We start from the raw sequence: 20,922 nt of genomic DNA on the forward strand, positions 1-20,922 counted from the left end.
AAGCTTGTGATGCTTATTCTCTTAAGCATGAACATAGAAATGTTTGTGTTTCTTGGCATATTTTAAAGTGTCTAGAAAAGTAATTAAATACCTGTAGATAGTGGAGCACTAGAAAAGATGTTGTAAGGAGGCTGTGGCGTCACCTTTTGTTTTTGAAGGTTTGTAACAGCAGCTTAAAATGGTGTTAGGTCAGAAATCATGTGGATTTTGTTGATCATGCTTGGAAAAGGGAATTGTCCCGTTCTGGGAACTGGGCTGGATGACCAGTTAAGGTCCTTGTTGGAATCATAGCCTCTTACCTTTTTCTCTATGACTGAAAACATTTAAGATGAATAATGGGACATTTGAAAAATAAAATAATGAGCTCTTGTAGGACCTTGCTTTAAATACTAAATAGCCAGATTTCTGTTTTCATGTTCAGGTTACTTGGCTTTATCCACGTTAAAATAGCTTTGCTCTGAGTGCACTCACAGTAGAGTCTCTGTGTGGGTCTCCTAAACGGTGTATTCGGTGCATCCAACTGATTGAAATTGCAGTTTGTAAGTATAAATTAGCTCTTGATAACTTAAATAATCTTGAGCTATGCATGTTTTCGTATTTGTGGTATTTCTTTTTCAGTCTGTATATGGCAGATATGTGCCATCTTTTCCCCAGGTGTGTGTTCCCTTTGTAGCCTCAGAACTAGAGTCATTCTCTGTAAGCGTGATTTTTCTCTGGGTTTTAATCCCCACTCAGATTCAGAGATAAATATTAACTTTGCTTTCTCATAGCAGCTAGCTTTAGGGTAGGGCTGGGCACCAGTGGCCGCTGAAAAGCTGCACTGGCTGCTAACTCAACGTAGTAGGCGTCAGCAGCAGTATTCATTGTGGCACGAGGAGTAATTGAGAGGCTGATGTGAGACTGGATGTTGGAGGGCTAAGGAAGAATCTCATCATGGTAGTTTGGAGAAATGGAGAATTCTGTGTCGGATTGCTTGATTAGGAGGAGATTTGAAGTAGGATGGGAATTTGGGATGGAAGGGGTGGCAAAGATCTAGGATAGAATAGTGAAGGATGGGGCAGTTGGAAGGACGGGTATGAGAGATTAGGTGGCTAACAGTGGGGTGTGGGGCTTAAACTAGGGATGGAGCACATTTGGAATGGAATGAACTTGGAGGATTGAAGATCTGGTGTGGTTTGGAAAGAGCCTCTGGGACAGGAAGAGTGTGGAACCAGGGTTGAGAGGGCAGGGATCTAGGGAGGGAATTTGAAGAACTCCTGGTCAAGTGAGATGAGGCTGTCTGGAATTGTGAGGTCTCCAGGGGTGAAGGTGAAAGCTTTCTATGTGCCCAGAATATCTCCATCCAGGATTCACTTTGGGGGTGGAGAACAGATGCTCATGTCCTCCTTGACTACGTTCTACAGTAGTCTTATCAGAGATGGCTTTCAGAGACACAATGGGCAGTCAAGTATCAGACTTGCTTTTGTGTCTCTTAAGAGGCCATCTCAGGAGACTTTTTTTTTTCCTTTGGTTTTGATGCTATTCCAAAGTACCTGAATTTAATCTCAACCTCTATTTGATTTTTGTACCCTGCACTGACAACTTAGTTGTTATTTTTGTGTTCTTATTCAGGTCTACTCAAGGAAGTAGAATTTTTAGCAAAGGAGAAGTTAGAGCTTCAGTGTCAGGCAGAAAAGGACCATTCCAACTTACGCTCTCAAATGAAAGTTTTGGAGGTGGAACTGGAAGAACAGCTGCATAGTAACCAAGACCTGGCTACGCAGTTATTGGAGGTTGCTGAATTAAAGCAGCAGATTCAAGTTCTTGAAAAACAGCTCAAAAACCAGCGGCAATTCATGGATGTAAGTAAGCTTGGTACCACATTTCCGTGGTTTTTGAGGTGATAAATATCCCTCCTAGTTTGTGACTGAGATGTGAAAGATGATTCCTATAATGGGATATGGTCTGTTTTGTTTGAAATTAAGACCTTGATATTTCAGTGTTGTAAAAGAAAAAAAAAATAGTTTTTAAATTCCCTTTCTGTAGTATTACAGGATATTTTTTCCTTTCTATTAATTGCTAATTATAGTTTGTATGTACATTGGAGTCAAAAAGGTGTTGTGTTTTCTTTCTTTCCCTGTAATTTTAACTATGCTTTCAGGACTACTAAAAGATCTTAATTATTTTTAAGTGATCATAGTTTCTTCACCACAAAAAACAAAACCCAAGTTTTTCTTGTACTCAATACTTTAATGAAATGCAAAGTTTCTTAAAGAAGATTTTCATTATCTTTCATTGGGTTTATAGGAGCAAGCTATTGAAAGGGAACATGAACGTGATGATTTTCAGCAGGAAATTCAGAAACTGGAAGAACAATTAAAACTTTCAGCAAAATCACAGACTTCAGGAGAGCCCAGAGAATATAGGGTGAGTAAAATCAAACTTAACGGCCAAAGGAGTTCATTTACTACAATTAAATATGAAAACCTGTATTGTCTTGGGGGACTGGCTCTTGAGAGACACTTCCCCCCCCCCTTCCCCTTTTTTTTTATTTTTTTTTTTTCTTCTGTTGTCACTCAGATTGCAGTTTTTCCCCTAGCTGACTAGACTACATTTAGGCAGTGGGAGTGAACTTAGAATATTTCTTTTCCATCTCCATAAGAAATAGTGTATGTGCATTACAAAGAAGTTTCACAGCCTACGAGTCTGGTTTAAATTCGTCGAGGAGGACAACAATACAGGCACTCCGCTCTACAGAGCACACCTGAGGGATGATTTCTGGGTTGTAAATGTGTTTGTTTTTTCCAGTTCTAGCCGTTATAATACAAAAAATGTTCTTTGTCTGCATGCCTTGTCCTATTTAAGTTTGTAAGTCAGTCCTTTTTTTCACATGTTCATTTGCTTGATGCTTGGTTTCAAATATTAACTATTGGTTTTTTATTTTTGTGGTCCCCCCCCCCCCCCTCCATGAACATTATACAGAACTATGAATTGATTCTACAGGTATGGAAAACAGCATGAACATCTCTGTTTTCTTTCCTTTTCCTTTCAATCCCTTCTATTAATTAGATTTGCTTTGGCTTTTTTCTTGTTCTTGGTATGTCAAGACTGCTTGAACTTGCTTGAAGATAAGGATACATGTTTTAGGGTGGCAGAATTCTTGCAGGGAGTGAAGAACTGCTTTACATTTAATTCCCTGTACATAAGTGTTTCATTCTACTGTCTGATTGTTCAGGTGTGTTACAGGCATTACTTACTGTAAAAAAAGTTTTTTGGCATGAAAGGAAAAGTTCAGGTTTGGAGTATGAAACAGAGATAATGGAAGTAGGAAGATACACTGTGCCTTAGCCTCCAGCTTTTGTTTGTGGCCCTGCTCTTAATGGAACTTCAGTATTTGTACTACTTAATGTCATTTTCATCTCTTCATTTATGTACAGTTTATGAAATTGGCTTCTCTAACACAGAGGTACATGGTCTGGTAGGAACAACTGAATCTTTGAGAGCGTGAATTTTGCATGCTGGTGGGCACCTTGCCCTCTGTAACCTCTGATAGGACTTCATTAGGCTTCTTAAGAAGTAGAGTGATTACATATCATTCTGCATCTGTCTCGGCTTCTCATTTGTATGAATACCATTATCTGACATTAAGATTTCCTGAGTACATCATACACGTAGCCTATGTGTTACACTGTGGCAAAGCTTTTTGTTTTGAAGGCCACGTGACTTGTTGAAGATCCGTTTGTACCCAGAAGGTACACCTCTGTGGCAGTCTTGGGCATACAGGATCATAAAGGATGTATGTCAGGTTACTCAAAATATGTCAAAGTGCTTTTTATCCGAGATGTTAGGTGGTTGACAGTTACTAGTGAGCTTGTGGCTTAGTAAAGAGGAATATCTGAAAACGTTAAGATTACTGCTGTAACTTTGCAGCCCCTCTCTGAAAGGATTAAAACTTAATCGGAGAAAGGCACACAAGGAAGGTAACTAATCAAGTGACATTTCTGGGTAGGGTGAGATATGCATGCAATCTGTGCCAAAATAAAATGTCAGTATTTAGACAGTTCTTGTACAGTTGTTTAATGCAGCTGTAACATTGGTAACTGTTAAACTCTGAGACAAGTCAGTTCAGGTGAACTTCTAATTTCTGCACGTAGGAGTTAGGTGAAGTTCATAGCTGTTCTTTCTGCTGTACTCTAGGCTCAAGGTATATGAGAGTGGGTTTATTTTGTGAAAAGAGTGCTGACTGGTACTAGGAGCTACTATCTTGAGAGTATGCCACAACGGTTGAAGGTTGTGAAAGTGTTTTCTTAGCTACAGGACTGCAGCACCAGCTTTCTAGCAATGTGGTGTTAAAAAACCCCATGCTTTTCATGTATATAGTGTTACAGTTTCTGGGATTCTGATGCCAAAATTTTATAGCATTAGAAAGTGTTAAACTTCTAAAAGATTTTTCTGTACTGAGAGGATTTACTCTAAGGCCTGTGTTATGCTTAAACAATTAATTGCTGATGAGATAAGAAAGGAGTAAGATAAGTACAGAATTAAGGAAATGTATATGTGCCTGTAAGCAGTTGAAAATTTAATGTTAAATCAATTTTGATTTTCTTAACTAGTCTGTGACACTCTCCATGCTTATTAATTTCACCACATTAACTATTCTGTATTTTACTAAATCAGAAAAACTGTCTAGTAATAGCTGTACAATACTTTGAAGATATAAATTCTATATTAATAAAAAGACTTTTTATTTTATAATACTGAAGTGGAATTTGCATAAATTCAGACACTTACCGGGGAGCAAAGCATTTATTTTGTAAAATCTCATTTTCCTTGCTCATCGGTATTGACTAAATTATTTCTGCTTTAGAAAGGTTCCAGTTGCTTTCCTATCTGAGCTTGCTTTCAATGTGCTTAATGACTTTATGCCTTCTGATGTAGTCAGTCTGTCACACTCTGTTCTCTCCTGCCTCAGTTAAGCGCCTAGCCTTGCCTTCACTTTAATTACTGGGATGAATGAGTGACGGTTTTCCTGCAGCTTTGTGCATGATTGGATCTGAGCAAGCTCAAACGCAGAATTGTTATCGTTTTCATATTTAAGCAATGTTAGGAAAACAAGTACCTGTTCTATGTTGACTACTGCGAATCTCTCTGATTTGCAGACATTTAATATGTTAATGTTGCATATTTATAATTTAATTCTTGTTACCTTCCTTCAAACTGAAATTCCTTGAAGTAGCAGAAGAGGGTTCTGAGGTTACAGAAATACCTCATATGCTATTAGCAGTAATTTGTGTAATCTTGGGATTTTTTTAATCTTAAGCAAACAAACCCCAAAACCCTACACACCACAAGGTCCCTTTTGATGACTGCTGGGCCTTGCGAGTGTGCCTTCATCCAATACTTATTAGTGAGAATACTGCAAATATCAAGAGTAATCAAATGTGTATTTAAGAGCTGCTGCATGTGAAAAACAAGAATTCAGAAAGTTACTTTTTCATCCTTTCTGTCCAGATTTCGTTTTACTTTCACCTGGGATTTTAGCACTAGTTTAGTCCATAGTAGAACTCTGCCTGCTTTGCCATGGAATTACTCTTGCTTCCAATGGGAAGTTTGTTTTGTTGCCTGAATATATGTATAACGTGACTTCTGTACAGGTAGAATCTTTGCAAGCAGAAATAAAAGAGAAGATGGATGATTACAATAAGCTGTTATTAGAAAAGGAGCAAAACCATGAAGAAATAACAGCTCGTGATAAAGAGATAGAAAACCTGGTGGCACGGATACAAGAACTGGAGCACAGCGGTACTGAAGCCTCAAAGACTGTACGCTGCATGGAACAACAGCTGCAAAAAATGAAGAAAGTGGAAACTGAATTAAAACAAGTAATTTTAAAATACTTATTTAAATGGGAGTGGCATTATGCAGACTGTCTTCATGGGGGATATCAGTGACTGTTAGTGGTTTTTGAGACTCTCTGGCACCTTGTGGTGAGTTGATTGTTGTATTAATGGCAGGTATCACAGCCACAGTTTTAAATGAGCTCTGGTTTTACAAACTATAAGCCTGCTTACTATAGAGACCACTTTTTGACAGTTGTCATAGTTGCATGGATCAGAGCTGCTCTTTTGCTTCTCTGGAAGTTCCTGAGAAGATACTGTTACTGAATATGAAATCTCACGATGATGAAGGATTTCGGTAGGATTGTTTCATTCAGGTTGGTATATTGACGACAATTAATTCTAACATAAAAATCAAAAATATTTTGCAGGATAAAGAGGCATTGCAACAGCAACAGTACAATAACTTGATTCAGATCTCGGCCCTACAGTCTAAATTGGATGAAGCAAGGCACAGAGTACCAGCAGATGGCAGTTCTGCCCCAGTGCTGAAGGAGCAGTTACAGGCAGAGCAAGAAGAACTTCAGATGAAAGAGAGAGAGGTAAGAGTTTTGGTGGAGTTCTGTAGGCTTTGGAGTCACTTAAATTCCCAGCTACAAATTTGCACAAAATGTTTCTGCAATTAAGTCATTCAAAACCCCAGTAACTAATGTTATAGGAAATGTGCTTTCTTACCCAGTAATCTCTGTGCTTTTGTGTAAACTAACATTCCATTTTCTTCCTTTGTTCTGTTTTGTTATCCCCCTGTCTGTCCCTCTTCCCTCCCACTGGAAACTGTCTTTGGTTGATTCACATCGACTTTGAGACTGGTTGATCAATATCTGTTATAAACTGATTTTCCTTTCCTTCCAAAGCTGAAGTGGAACGTAAGGTAGATACAGTTTTGTTTGACTTTGAGAGCAAGTGGTAATTCCTTTAAGAACAGAAAGGACAATTACCCATAATGGTGTCAGCTGACCTTTCCTATTTTGTGAGCCAGAGAATGTTGGCCGTGATTTTTTGTACCAAGTTAAGCTGAAACACAGTGTAACTGGTCACATTTAGAACATTTATTGGGTTTACATGCATGGATACATACACCACCCCACCCCCCTGCTGTATGTTGATTAATATTACATAATTATTATAGTATCTGTAATACATAAACATACAGTTCAGCATGTGCAAAGAAGAAAAACATGGGTGAACCTCCAGTTAATTGTACAACATTGTTTTAAGAGCACTAAGATAATAAAACCTAATTTCTTACAGATGGAACTTCCATGTCTCTTATGAAGGCTGACTTTAGGAGCCACTAAGCCTTTTTCATTCTCAAAACCACTATACCTTGCTACTCATTAAGGCAAGAGATGATAAAACCTGAGGGTGACAAGATCACGGTGTTTCCAAATAGCTCTTTGCTGTCAAGCTTTCAAATGGCTACAAGCGGAGAAATGTGTAGTTATTGACTGTTTCACAGGTTGAAGGAGTCAATGCCCAGAAACTATTTTTGATTGTTGTGTTACTGGGATTAGGACTGCAGGGCTAATTTCTGTCTTCTAGGAGGAGGAGAATGGTAATTATGTTAACTGCTTGTGATTACACTAGACATCAAATGCTAACATGTAATTTGACATAACAATAGGAGATATCAGTCAAGCCTTGATTGTTCAGAACAAGATTAACATATCTTTTACGAGCAGTTAGATTTTTATTTTGTTTTAACACAACATGGAAAACCACCTTTGCAGTACTTTGGTTTTGCAGCTGAGGAACTGGAACACTAGTTTCTCACTCTCCTTTTATGTCTCAAGTATTTCATTAATGCAAATTGACTAGAGAGAGTTTAAATCATAGAATTTGCTGAAGTTACTTGTTCTCAATAAATAAGCTGATGACTGAAGTTTAATCTTTTCTGCTTAAATAAGAGGACTTAATTGAAACAACTATGCATTTTCTTTTTTTAGATTGCAAGCTTGTTAGACCAACTAGAACAATATAAAGATAATTTGATCAGTAAAAACGAGGAGATATTGCAGCTGAACTTGCAGTTAGAGATGCAAAAAAACCTTAGCACTTCCAGCATCAGCCAGCTTCAGTTAGAGAATGCACACTTGAAGGTAGGTTTTCTTAGCGGTAGTGTGCACCAGCTAAAACTTCAGACCTCCTTTCTTGCGAGTTGTGATCTTCATCTCCTGATTTTATAAACAGATACTTTGTTTGTTTCTCTTGTAACAGTAATGCAATATTCCCTTGACAAGGCTAATGCTGCACATTGTAGAACAAAACCACCCCAGTACTCTAGATTCATGCTTATGGCATTGTCTTCTACAGTCATTTGATTTAAATAAAAAGCTTAGCTTTTTTCTGGCCCTGGCAGATCATGAACTACACTGTTGTCAGTCAGTAAACAGCACACAGTTTTGTGTGCATTCCTGACCTCTACACCCATAGCAAATATTGCAGGTTAGAAAACAGATTAGTTGTCAGTCTGGCAACTAGAGTGTTCATCTCTTACCTTGACAGTTGAGAAACATTGTGGCAATCTAATCCAGTGGTACAAACCCAAACAAAATAGCTGTAGTTGTGTTCTTGAGTTCTTTAACTTTACTGTAAGGAGGAGAATGTTTAAAGCTCTTAGTTCTGTTCTGCCGTAAGGCTGGGAGAGAAAGTAAGTCCTTTTTTAATGAGAGTGCTGTTTTTTCTGATCAGGAGGATCTAAAAAAACTTAATGTGAAGCAAAATCAGGACCTGAGTATTAGTGATCCCTCAGCTTTGTCATTCCCACAAGCACTGCTTAAAGAAAAGAATCAAGAAATCGATCATTTGAATGAGCAGATGAAGAGACTCCAGCAGGAGCTAGAGAATATTCAGGAGAATAAAGTAAGAGAGTATTTACTGTATGTTCATTGCTTGATTTTTTTGGGGCAAGCAGGGTGTACAGAATGTTGTTGTAAATGAAATCATTTGACCATTCTATTAGGAAAATAGAGAGTGTTCTGAGTAGCTGTCAGCTGTAGTATGCAGTTCTTCTTGCTGTTAAACGTGTGATTTAATGCCTGCATGATTCAGAGGAAGAACAGTATTTAAACTGTGCAATAGTAATTGTGCCTACATAGAGTAATATTGAGACCTTATTCTTTTGCTCAGATTGTGGAAGACCAAAAGTCTGAAATTGAAGAGCTCCGATCCCTTGTTGAGCACCTTCGTGGTGACCAAGAAAGGCTGCATAAGGACAGAGATGAAGAGGTAGAGCAACTCCATGGCGTAATTGAGAAGCTTCAGAAAGAGCTGGCACAATTTGGACCAGTATGTCATGAAGTTAGTGACACCCAGGAGGATTTCTATCAACCTGCATTTGGAAAGCCAGTGGAAAACCTTCAGAATGAGTTGAAGAAGGGACTGGTAGATTGTCAGGGTGATACTGATCCAAACAGAAGAAGTGCATTGCTACTTTCCAAATTGAAGGAACTTCAAGAGGAATTAGAGCTTGTCTCAGCTGCTAGAGAAGCTCTGCAGCAGCAACTGGAGGAAAAGGAGTTGCAGTTCAAAATGGAAGTAGACATTTTGGAGAAAAAATGCCAAAACCTACGAGAGTCATCAGAGCAGCATGTTGCAGAGCTAACCTCTCTGAGAATACAGTACAATACACTTCAGGAAGACCACAGTCTTTTCCAAACTCGTTTTGCTCAGAGAGAGGCTGAAGCAAGGGCGACTTCTTCCCGCATTCAAGAACTTGAAGATACTGTGAGAGAAAGGGAAGCAAATATTCTAGAGAAAGATATGCAAATGAAGACAATGGCAGATCAAAGAGAAGCTGACACAACTGAATTGAAGTACTTAACAAAAAAGGCAGCAGATCTTCAAACTGAGTTGGAAAAGAGAGATGTGAGCCAGGCTCAAGATGTTTATAATGTTCAACTGGAAGTTTCTAGACTCGATTTCCAGGTGCAAGCACTGAATCAGAAAGAAGTAGGTTATCAGAGAGAAATCCATGAACTGCAAGGTAGCACTGAAAAACTGAAAAATCAAATCGAGGCATATGTGAAAGAGCTTGAAGCCTTACGGTTGGAAAGAGGTGAACTTATTTCACAGTTGGAATTGTACAAGTCAAAGGAGCAATGTGATCATGAAGAGACTAACCTTCTCAAGATGTCCTGCCAGAGAAAAAGAAAAGGCGTAGACCTTAAAGAAGGAATGGAGGAATTGGAAGAACTGGAAGCAAACACTAATCAGTCATTTGCAGTACTGGCTTCCCCTACTGATAAACTGGTGATTTTTATTTTTTTTTTAACGCTATTGGTTTTTTAAATAATCTAATTCTATGTGTCATGTAAAGCCCTCTATGTTATCTTTTTCAGTGCTGTAAGAAAGGGTGAAGATGAATAATGTGGCCTAAAAACAGCTGTGGTGGGTCACTTGAAGTGTCTGTCTCTGTAGTTCCTCCAGCAGTGGTTAGAGATAGATGCCTAGGAAGACCAGTAACAATCATGTTTTGCGTAGTTACAGCCTTCATTATGGGTTAAAAAATAAATATAAGTCATTTAACATAGTAATTATCCTATTATTTCTTTAAATAAGGAGAGATGGCATTCAAGTACAATTTAAATGAGATACTTCCTAAATACAATTAGTGTAGCTTAAAGATAACAGGCAAAAGTCTAAGGAAAACCCACCATTATTACTGACTGTGTTTTAGAACAGGGGACTGCATCCTGTTGTGATTGCCGGGCTATGAAGCGAAATGGCAAAGTAATACGAAACATTCTGTAACATCATGGTAACTCTGTAAGTAGGTTTTTAACGTTAGCGGTACCTATATTAAAGCTCAGTTATTTTACCTAACTGGGAAACCCAATAATTCTGTCCACAAACAACCATTCCTACATCTAGTGCTGAAAATCCATTTTCCCTTCCCACGAAGAAGAGGCAGGTAGTACAGGATAAGCCAACCGCCTTGGATTTTTATACCCTGGTCGTACTGCCAGTCGGAACCCCCAAAGTCCACATAAGTCTGACGCCGAACTTCTCCTTTCCTATGCGCTCAGAAACTTTTTTCATATAAGCACTCTTATTAACACTTGTCTCTTCTGTAAGCCTGTCTAGTGATCTACTGGACCATGATCGTTAGATCCCTGTTAAAGAACAGAAAGTAACTGCCATAACCAAATACACTATGTACCAGTTTTGCTGGCTGGTTTTTTTTGTCAGTCACTACAGGTCTCTTTCAAATTGTAAAAGCCGATTGCTAGTAGTGGTAACTCGTGACGGTCAGGTATTGGGTGGAAATCACATGCAGCAACACTGTCTTTCTCTTGTCCAGAAGAAGAGTACAGCTGCTTAATCTCAGTTTAGTAATGGCTATTTATTACAAGCTTACATTACCAGAATATGCTGTGTGAGTTCCAGCCAACTGCATTATTTATGCTGTTTGTCGTGTAAAATACATATACAGTGTGAGGTGCCTGCACAACTTTAAAATCATAATTACTGTAGATACAAATTAAGAATGTATGGAAAAACATACTATCTATATGAATATGGAAATGGCTCATGTAAAAAATATTTTTTTCTTTGAATGCAATGCAGGGAGAGTTAAAAGCTATGAATGCTTCACAGAATGAAAATAATTTAATGGTAAAGATGGCGTCTCCTAAAGAGCTTAATTCTGAATTAGGTTCAGCAAAAGAGGAGTTAGGGTTCAGTGAAGACAGAACTGGTGAAATTCTGAAGGATATAAAGGTATGCTGGAATTCTGGGGACAGTTAAATGATTTAAACATGGAAGTACACATACTGACATATATACATGTACTTAAACAATTCAGAATCTAAATTTCTACTTGAAAAGTCATTATTAACTGCTAAAATTTCAAAGTAGGCTGAGGAGGGATATTGATCATCAAAGTTGGAGAATACGTTGAGTCGAAGTAAATAAACTGCTGTGTCTTCATGCATTCATCACAATAGGCCTTTTTCTATGGATCTTGCTCATCCCAGTATAAGGAACAGTACAATATTTGGTTTAGAGTATCAACTATATGAGCAAAATAGCATGAGTCTGAGAGCTGGAGAACGGGAGAAATAACAAAATTTGGGTACTTCTGTTGTTCTGGTGTGGATTAGCTAAATGCCGTTATACAGAACATCTTCAGAGGAAAAGAAATGACTGCTGCTTGGAGTACCCAGACAGAAAACCCACATGAGATTAAGCAGCTCTTTACTTAACTCTGAATAGTGAATGAGAGTTGTTTCAAATCATTAACATTGAAGAGCCTTTGTATAATAGTGAGCAAAACCAAACGCAGCATTCTTAGAGGAGCAAAGAAACCCCCTACAGTTATTCTTGGGTTCAAAAGTGAGAATGATGTGAAAATTAGGAAATGTATTAAAATGAAAGTTGGAGGAGCAGCTGAAAATGCAAAGTACCCGCAGCTAGCGCTGGGCTTAAAACAAGGTAGGGCTCATCAGCTAATTGGATGATTAACACAAAAGCATTAAGGGGATGATCTAAAATGAGGAGAGAGAACAATTATTCATTGTATCTTACAATGTAAGAGGTATGGAGGGTGAAATGGAACTTGCATAGTGGCAGGTTTAAACTGAAATACCTTTTCAAACAGTGCATCGTTTAGACTCTTAGGCATGGAATCTAAGCAGTCAAAACAGTAATTGTATCTTAAAACGCCTCAGGTTAAGTGATTTAAGGCAAAATCAAGGAAAAACCATCAAACAAATATGTTGACTGCACATGTGGCCTGGGACGTGCAGATCTTGGATCACAGGAAGCTGGGCAGGCAACCTTGGGGAGGTACGAGTTTGCAAGGACAGGGCAAAGGTTCCTTTGCAGAAATACTGTTCTAGTCCTGCTAAAACTTCCTCAGGATGATGGTGGTAAAACGGAGAGGGAACCACAGAACCAGGGACCCAAAAATTCCTGATTTGAAGGGAACAGAGAAGAGAGGGAAGGAAGATATAAAAAAAAAAAAAAAAAAAAAAAAAAAAAAAAAAAGGCAGCAAGGAGGGAAAATGGACCTCTCTTAAAGCAGTGGGTAGGCCATCTTGGGAGAGGGCTTTGAGAGGATTCAGTGCCTGGGGCACTGAAGATGAAAATCTGGAAGGGAACAAGGCAGCCAGACCTTCTGCCAAAGTTGTGGGGGCATTGGAAGAGAAGGGGCAGCTTGGCATGCTCAGTGAATGCTTTTCTGCCACAGAAGAGGCACTGCAAAGAGGCACAGCCTCTGCCATGAGCACACACCTCTGCATGCTTTTCCCTTAGGAATTTCTCTGTTAGTGATACCAGTAAGCCCTGGAATTACAGTGAGTTGGGCCCTGGCCGCAGGGTGCCTTCGTTGCTTGGTGACAGCAAGCCCTACCACATTGTATCCTGAGGTTCTAAGAATGATGTCAATAAAGGCATTTTACTCGCCTATGTAGTGATGCAGTTCAGAGGTGTTCCATTGGGATGTCAGCTTCTAGATGGAGTAAGTAAAGGGTTTGGAGGCTAAAAGACAGGAACTTGACTTCTGATGGAAGCAGTGGGACCTCTGCAACAGCAGCCTTCCCATGGTGTCTGTGACACCTGCTTTTTTGAAAAGAGCATTAAGGTGATACAAGAACAACAGTAACTTCAAGAGGCCTTGGGAAGAGAAGAAAGCTCTCTGGTCATCCCTTCTATATAACTGAGAGTCCCTGTAGCAAAGTAGGCAAGGATGTATCTGCGTACTCCACAGCACAGTGTTGACACTATTCAGATGTCTGTGTAGTTTGAAGGTGGAAGTGTAGCCTTGGCCTGGTCAGTGACCATGCTGGAAAGGTTCTGTGGCCGTTAGATACCCAAGCCCTCAAGGCTGGAAAATAGCTAGTTCTGTGCCGGGATCACAAGAACTGAGGAAGATGGGCATGTGTAGTGTCTGTCCACGTGCTGTGTCGCCCTGTCGGCCTCTGGTGGGGGTGGGGGTTGATTAGAAACACTTTGGTCTGACCTAGTGTGTCTGTGTTTGTGGAGTCAAGGATTGGAGAAATGATCTGTAGTGCTGCTGATCAACAGAGACCGAAGTTAGTAGTCTGATGCTTTGAAAAATGAAAAATAAATGGGTGGAGTACCCTTGTGGGAACAGGGTGCTAAAAGGTACAAGTATGGCCATACCAATATTTAGAATATAGCATGTTGGTATGTATGGTTGCTGTGTCTTACGTGATGGGAAACGTGAATCCATGTTGCTCTTCCCTGCAGTGACTAGAAGCAGATGGTTGACAGTGTCTCCTGTATTGAAATGGCAGGCGTAGGAACCGTCTCTAGACTTCTTACCCACTTTTTCCTGGTGCACTAGGTCAGGAATTAAGACTTAAGATAGCTCAGATTTGTCCACTTAGGAAAGCAACAGGTTTTGATTTGTATTTATTTGAAAGTGGGAAGATTATCTCCAGAGCTACAAGGAATACCCTTTTTTTCCGTATGGATATAAAAGTCAGCTCTGCAGAAATAATTTCCTTATTGTAAGAATTTTTATTTAGTTTTTGCTATTGATGATATGCTTGTTTAAAAAGCACGGTTAGCTGGCATACAAAATGTACTGAAGTATCAGATCATTTTATGTAAAACCTGGGAATTATAACAGATATGACTACTAAACTTGAGACTGTCTTTTTAAATGCATACTTTCCAGTTTGTAAAATCATATTTAAATTCCATTAAACGATTAATACGTGTTATTTCTTCATAGGAAAAAGATGAAGTTATGTTTGAATTGACGACTCACAGTATAAATCCAAAACCTCAGATGAAGCAATCACAAGAAAATATCTTGACTCAGGAGTTGGATGTGATCAACAGCTCTGAAGAGGAGCAAGATTTAAAAAAGCATTGCCAGCAAATATTGGAAATTCATCAAACTTCTGATTCTCCAAAACACAATTTGAACATGGGCAAAGACACTTTGAAAGACTTCCAGGATTTGGTGGCAGATATGTGGGGCTCACCTGAGATTGTGAGAAAGCAAGATATAAGCATGGAACTTCAAGCAGAGCTGCATCTGACACCCTTTTCAGAAGTTGAAAGCGTGGATTTCGAAATGATGCAGACCAGGCCATCCACACGAGAAGATAATTCTGTATTGCTGGGCTGTTCTAACCTGTATGAAAGTGGTAGTGAGGAAGCAGCAGTCAGAGTAGTTGGAAAACCTCCAAAGTTCTCTGAAAGTACCTACTCTGTCGATGATGAGCAAGATATGGAGAAGAAGATTTTTGTAAGTGATATTTCATGTCTGATTTAATTCTAATTAAACAAGACTGCTCAGCTCTTTCCCCCTCAGATCACTGTTGGGCCAGTGTCTCCAAGTAGTAGAAACATGCCGAGAGGGTTGGTACGGTAACGTTCTGGATGTTAGTTCATCTCTTCCTGAGGTAGTAGAGCAAATTTTTGGCCTGTATTAAAACTGTTTACCATTGCTTTTAATAACTGAAGAGTCTTCCAAATCCTAAAATTGATCAATAAGCTGCTTATAGCAAGCTTTGTGTCCTGCATGGCTATATGCTGCTGATGTGGTGTCAGTAAAAATCCAGATATTGCTCTTGTGCTCTCAGAAGATTTGTTGAGAGGACTCTTCAAATCCTGGTACTTTCGCAGTAATGCTACACAGAGATAACCGATAAATTTGTCATAATATTTCACATGGAAGTAATTGAGGTAAAACCTGTAAAACTTTTTTGCTACCACAGTACTCGATGAACTGTAACAGTTCTCTGCTTACAAATATATGCCATTGGCTGTTAGAAGAGACTTTCAAAAAGGAGAATAGAGGTTTTTCTTTTTAATGGAAATATATATATTGTGTCTGTATCATTTCTTCAGTTGTATATTTTTGTGCCTTGCTTTTGAAGGGCAATTCATTATAAGTACATGTCTATTTCTTGAGACTATTGAAAGGGATTAAAAAAAATGAGATGGCACGGCTTCCAAAGAGCACCAAGGTTTCATTCATGATGGTTATGGTATTTGCCACCTCTAACACTACAATCAAATAGGCATTTGCTGAAATCTGCACTAGTAACAAAGTTGTTATAAATGCAGAAAACTATAGCTGTATTCGGAAAACTACACTAATGTGAAAAATTTATTTCCAAGCAGATGAGCGATGCTGATAATCTAACTTTAACCCCTTCTGATTTACAAGATGATGTAAGATCAACAGCATCTGTCATAGATGTGATGAGCAATGGATATGGCAGCAGTAAGTTTAACTTCATAATGTTTTTATATGGAACTTAACAAAAGGTGAAAGGAATCTACAAACTGATGTTTCCTCTTTCTCTCATTTTCTTTTACTGTGGATCTTCTATTTGAAACCTGTGTCTTTGTCAGGTGGTTCTTTGTTTAGAAATACTTGTATATTTGTGCTAGTGGAAGTCTGCTTTTACCTTTCCATCTTTACATACTGAAAAGGAGGCATAGGATTTTAATGGGGTTTTAATGAGCCCTGACTTTAACACCAGACAAAGTGTGGTAGTTAAGGCAACTTACAACCTTTTTACCTATTTAAGATAGTTGAGATCTCAGCCAGCTAACTTCAGCTGACCTTGCATTCATACTAGCAGACATCATGGTTATTTTGTAAAGGGTTATGTTGATTTCAAGTTCTTTTCATCTTTGTAACACTTGTGTGGTGGGGGACTGTCTCTTTCTTCAGATACCACCTCAAATTTGGCAGCGAAACTAAAGCAGGAGCTAGAAACATCAGACCACTTAGATGCTAGTTTCATGGCTTATCTGCGGTATCGTGGAATGTTTCCAGATACTATGGAATCAATGAGAGAAAAAGAAATACTTTCACCACAGCTGAAGGTAATATATGAACAATATAAGCATATCGGCAAATTAAAACTGAAACAGTGAAAGTGAAATGCTAATATAAAATAGTGTTAGCTGCTACCTTAACGGTTCTGTAATGGTTTAAACTTCAGGTCGATTATGGTTCTTGAGTCATTTTTGCATCTCTCATGTGACAGATTCACTGACATTTGTCTTGCTTGTATTTGCTAGAACTAAAAAAGATTTGCTAGGAAAGCACTAGTGATGTTCCAGAATGTGGCATTACAAGGACTAATTGATCTGATTTATGAGTTTGTCTTGGAGGCTTTACAGAATGCTGTTTCTTAAATAAACATAGCTAACTGACATCATACTCCCCTGCCTAGTCTTGTCATTCTGATATGACAGAGAGCTGTGGAAACACCACTGCAAGGTGTGGAGGGATCTTTCAGAGTCAGCTTGAGGAGCATGAAGGAAGAATGTAAGAATGAGCAGTGATTGCTTACTCTAGTCGGTAAGGCAAGTTTAAGGAGGTATATGGCTGGGGCTCTGGTTTGGTGAAGAGCTGAAGAAGCTCTCGGCCATTCCAGGAATTCCAGCTGGTGAAAGGGAGAAACTCAGTGCTCCAAATCATCTCGTCTGTGAGGCTGGGGAGAAGTACATGGGTCGGTGCAGTAGGCTACAGGGAGTTCCTGACTAATAAGAAATTGGAAGGAATACACTTCCTAGAAAGTGAATGCTGCTGCCTAAAACATTTAGCAGATTCTTTCAGCTTTCTCAGTAAAATGGAGGAAGATCTGTGCAATAAATGAAGCTGTGCAAGGGGAATTCAAGCCTGAATTCAAAGTCAACCTGCCTGACACAAGTAACTTGCAAGATGAAGGAGACTGGACCTTTATCTTTGCTTGAGGCATAATGAAGAACCTTCATCCATCCTCTGAAGTGCTTTTTCATAACAGACATGATGCTCTGGCATTGCAGAACGAAGAGCACATTGAGTAACTGACAGATCCAGGAAAAGTCAACCATGCAAAGTTGGTGCAATCACCCACTCAATTAGAACCAGTGCTACCAGAAAAGCATGTAAAGCATTAGTAATTGGAGATTCCTTATTGAGAGGCACTGAAGCACCCATTTGCTGCCCAGACAATTTCTCTAGAGAAGTCTGTTACCTACCAGAAGCTTGTATTCGTGGTGTCACTGAGAGGATGCCAAGCCTGGTGAACCCTACAGATTATCTTCCTCTCCTACTGTTCCATGTAGGGTCTAACAATACTGTAACAAGGCAACTTGGAACCATCAAAAGAGACTATATGTCCCTCAGATCAATGTTAAAAGGATTGGGAACACAGACGGTATTCTCCTTTATGCTCCCAGCCAGAGGAAGGGGTTCAGTATAGAGGACACGAACAGGTGAATGCCTGGCTGCGTAGCTAGTACTGTACTCAAGGTTTTCGTTTCTATGATCATGAGTCTACCTTCTGAGAAGCCAGGTCTGTTGGGAGCTGATGGGATTCATCTGACCAAGTGGGACAAGAGCATCTTCACCAATAAGCTTAGCCAAACCTGTAAGGAGAGCTTGGAATTGGACTTGGTGAGAGAGGGGAATGGAGTTGTGAGCAACAAAGAGTCAGGGGCTGTTGATGCATTAGGAACCAACAAATACCGATGACATGTGTCAAAGGAACTGGGGCTTGTTCCACCAAAAATGTGACACAGCCAACAGCTCAAGTGAAGTGCCTCTATACAAATGCACACAGCATGGGTAACAAACAGGAGGAGCTGGAAGTCACTGTGCAGCTAGAAAGCCATGATCTAATTGCTATCAATGAAACTTAGTGGGATAAATCACATGATTGGAACGATGCAATTAATGGCTACAAACTGTTCAGAAAAGACAGGCAAGGAAGGAGAGGCAGTAGGGTTTCTATGTTAAAAAAAAAAGGGGGGGGGGGCAGTGGGGACTGTGCAGAGCTGTCTTTGAAAAACAGAGTAGAGTCAGGACCCTGAGTTTTAGGAGAGCAAGCCTCGTTTAAGAAATTTGTGGATGGGATTCCCTGGGAAACTGCCCTCAGGGATAAAGGAATGGAACAGAGCTGGCAGCTGTTTAAGAACACCTTTCTCAGAGTACCAGAATTTTTGATTGCCATGTGTAAGAAATCAGGCAAGGAAGGCAGGAGACAAGCATGGCTGAGGAAGGATCCCCTGGTCAAACTGCAGTGTAAGAAGGAAATGCACAGGCAGTGGAACCAGGGATATGTAACTTGGGAAGAATATAGGGACGCTGCCTGGATGTGTAGGGATGGGATCAGGAAAGCGAAGGCACAGTTGGAGGGGAAATTGGCAAGGAATGTGAGGAATAATAAGGGCTTCTATAAGTACATTGGACAGAAAAGGAAAATGTGTGTGCACACAGACACACGTAAATAAGGGGAATTAGTGACAACCAACGAGGCTGAGGCACTCAACAACATTTTTGCCAACTTTTCACTGGCAGTCTGTTCTCGCATCCTAAGTCCCTGAACCTCCTGGACCCCACCCCTGGAAGTGTTCAAAAGTAGGTTGGACGAGGCTTTGAGCGACCTAATCTAATGAAAGGTGTCCCCATGCCTGTGGCGGGGATGTTGGACTAGATGTTCTTTATAAAGGACCCTTCCAAACCAAACCTGTTTGTTCTGGCTCTGTATCTAAAACCTGGTTCTGTATCTAAAATGTTAGTAATTTATCTAAGAAACAGAATTTTTTAATTTAGTTTCTTCTGTGGGTCATCGGTCTAGACTTTACTGGCTATAAGATCTGAGTGTATATTCCAGTACTGGGTGTTCAGTTTGAACACTTTACTGCGCTTCTGTTGTTAACGTTTCGGTTTTTGTCTTTTGGCATTGTACCTTGAAGTAAACGCTATTTTGATTCCAGTGACAGAAAAGCAACTCAAGTTGGTTCAAAAGTTAACTCATTCGAACAAGTGCAAAGAAAGAATATCAAGAGTTAAAGCACTCTGTTGTTAAAGTGAGTAGCAATGAGGAACAGCTCCACATTGAGGCTGGGATATTTCTGATGAGATGTATGTAGAAAAGGACTTAATTCTCCAGTGACCTTCCTTGAGAAGAGACCAGGAAACATCTGTGCATGATGTAATAGTTTGTGAACAGGGAATTTATTTAAAAGAGGTTATTTTGCCTGACAATGTCAGAGGAAACTATTTCCACTGTGTAAATTATGAAGACAGATTATTCTGGGAGATGTTATTTGTATGTATCTGCTAAATTAAGCCAAGGTTGTCTAAATACGTAATTCAGTTTTCTGGCATCACCAGGGTTTAGTAACATGGCTTCAGACTTTTCAGAATTGGATTTATTCCCAGGAAAGTTAGCTAAATAGTTCAGAAACCACAAAGATAACATACAGTCCTTTGGCTTAATTGCATAGTAGCGTGTTGCTGTACACAGCAATAAGATGTGCTAGCTGAGGCTGCCATTGGTACTTTAACATTGTGAATACAGTATTTAAGAATACAGTGGCCAATATTCTTAAATATTGACCTCAAGTGTTAAGAGACAAAAATTCTTTTGTTAACTGTTGGCTTACTCTGTGTGTGTGTATACATGTATTCCTAGTTTATTAAGCATACCAAGTAGCAGGGCAGACCTGTGTGCCTTTATCTGTTACCGCAGCCACTTTATTTCTGTCGTCTAGTGCTATCCCATCCTACTCTTACGCTGTCAGGATGCTGGTTCCTGTTTCCTAATATTATGCATTATTGTTGGTTTTTTGTTTTTTTGTTGGTTTTTTTTTTATCTTCTCAGACTGTGCTGAAGATGGTATATGAGGAGAGCCGCAAAATATTGGCTTTGTCAGAACATCCCTTTGATTTTAGGGAGCTGAAAAATGTTCCTCAGACCAGAGTGGCGGTAGAAGAATGGCAGAAGGAGGGCTTAGCCCTGCTGGATGCTATACAGTTGCTGAAAGATTACCTTAGCAAGATGCCAGATAGAGAAGACAAGGTATGACAATAAAAATATCCTTTCAAGCAAGGTGACCAGTTATTATATATATATGTATGTAAAAAAATGTATATGGTTATGTAGTTTGTGTGTGTGTATATATATGTATGTATGAGGAGCAAGGGACTCTTTCCAAGATTGGAACAGGCCTGGTTTTAAACACCTTTGGTCTGCTTAAATTAACAGAGAGGTATACTCTCACACAGTAATAATATGAAAGACAGTGGGTTAGACATTGAGAGAGTTGCCATTTA

At 39.4% G+C, this 20,922-nt stretch overlaps 1 protein-coding gene and 1 long non-coding RNA gene across 16 annotated transcripts in view; one reads left to right on the top strand and one right to left on the bottom strand.

Moving 5' to 3' along the window:
* The window catches only part of PCNT (pericentrin), a 91,721-nt gene that overhangs the window by 50,582 nt on the left and 20,217 nt on the right, over nucleotides 1-20,922 (top strand). For 6 of the 15 annotated variants that reach the window (XM_037396325.1, XM_037396335.1, XM_037396330.1 and 3 more), the window contains 13 exons: nucleotides 1,612-1,841; nucleotides 2,287-2,406; nucleotides 2,962-2,982; nucleotides 5,634-5,861; nucleotides 6,248-6,418; nucleotides 7,823-7,975; nucleotides 8,568-8,738; nucleotides 9,006-10,127; nucleotides 11,445-11,597; nucleotides 14,581-15,102; nucleotides 15,981-16,086; nucleotides 16,543-16,697; nucleotides 20,471-20,668. In XM_037396325.1, coding sequence (XP_037252222.1) covers nucleotides 1,612-1,841; nucleotides 2,287-2,406; nucleotides 2,962-2,982; nucleotides 5,634-5,861; nucleotides 6,248-6,418; nucleotides 7,823-7,975; nucleotides 8,568-8,738; nucleotides 9,006-10,127; nucleotides 11,445-11,597; nucleotides 14,581-15,102; nucleotides 15,981-16,086; nucleotides 16,543-16,697; nucleotides 20,471-20,668 — 3,350 coding nt within the window. The remainder of the gene's footprint in view (nucleotides 1-1,611; nucleotides 1,842-2,286; nucleotides 2,407-2,961; nucleotides 2,983-5,633; nucleotides 5,862-6,247; nucleotides 6,419-7,822; nucleotides 7,976-8,567; nucleotides 8,739-9,005; nucleotides 10,128-11,444; nucleotides 11,598-14,580; nucleotides 15,103-15,980; nucleotides 16,087-16,542; nucleotides 16,698-20,470; nucleotides 20,669-20,922) is intronic. The other 9 variants (XM_037396328.1, XM_037396339.1, XM_037396326.1 and 6 more) reach the window with 8 other exon arrangements.
* On the bottom strand, nucleotides 3,009-20,472 carry LOC119151943. Its single transcript, XR_005105620.1, has 3 exons — nucleotides 17,092-20,472; nucleotides 10,731-10,738; nucleotides 3,009-3,018 (listed from the first exon to the last, which is right to left on the bottom strand). It is a non-coding gene; the product is annotated as an uncharacterized LOC119151943 (long non-coding RNA).

Source organism: Falco rusticolus, chromosome 8 (genome assembly GCF_015220075.1).
Source record: "Falco rusticolus isolate bFalRus1 chromosome 8, bFalRus1.pri, whole genome shotgun sequence".
In the NCBI taxonomy this organism is placed as follows: domain Eukaryota; kingdom Metazoa; phylum Chordata; class Aves; order Falconiformes; family Falconidae; genus Falco; species Falco rusticolus.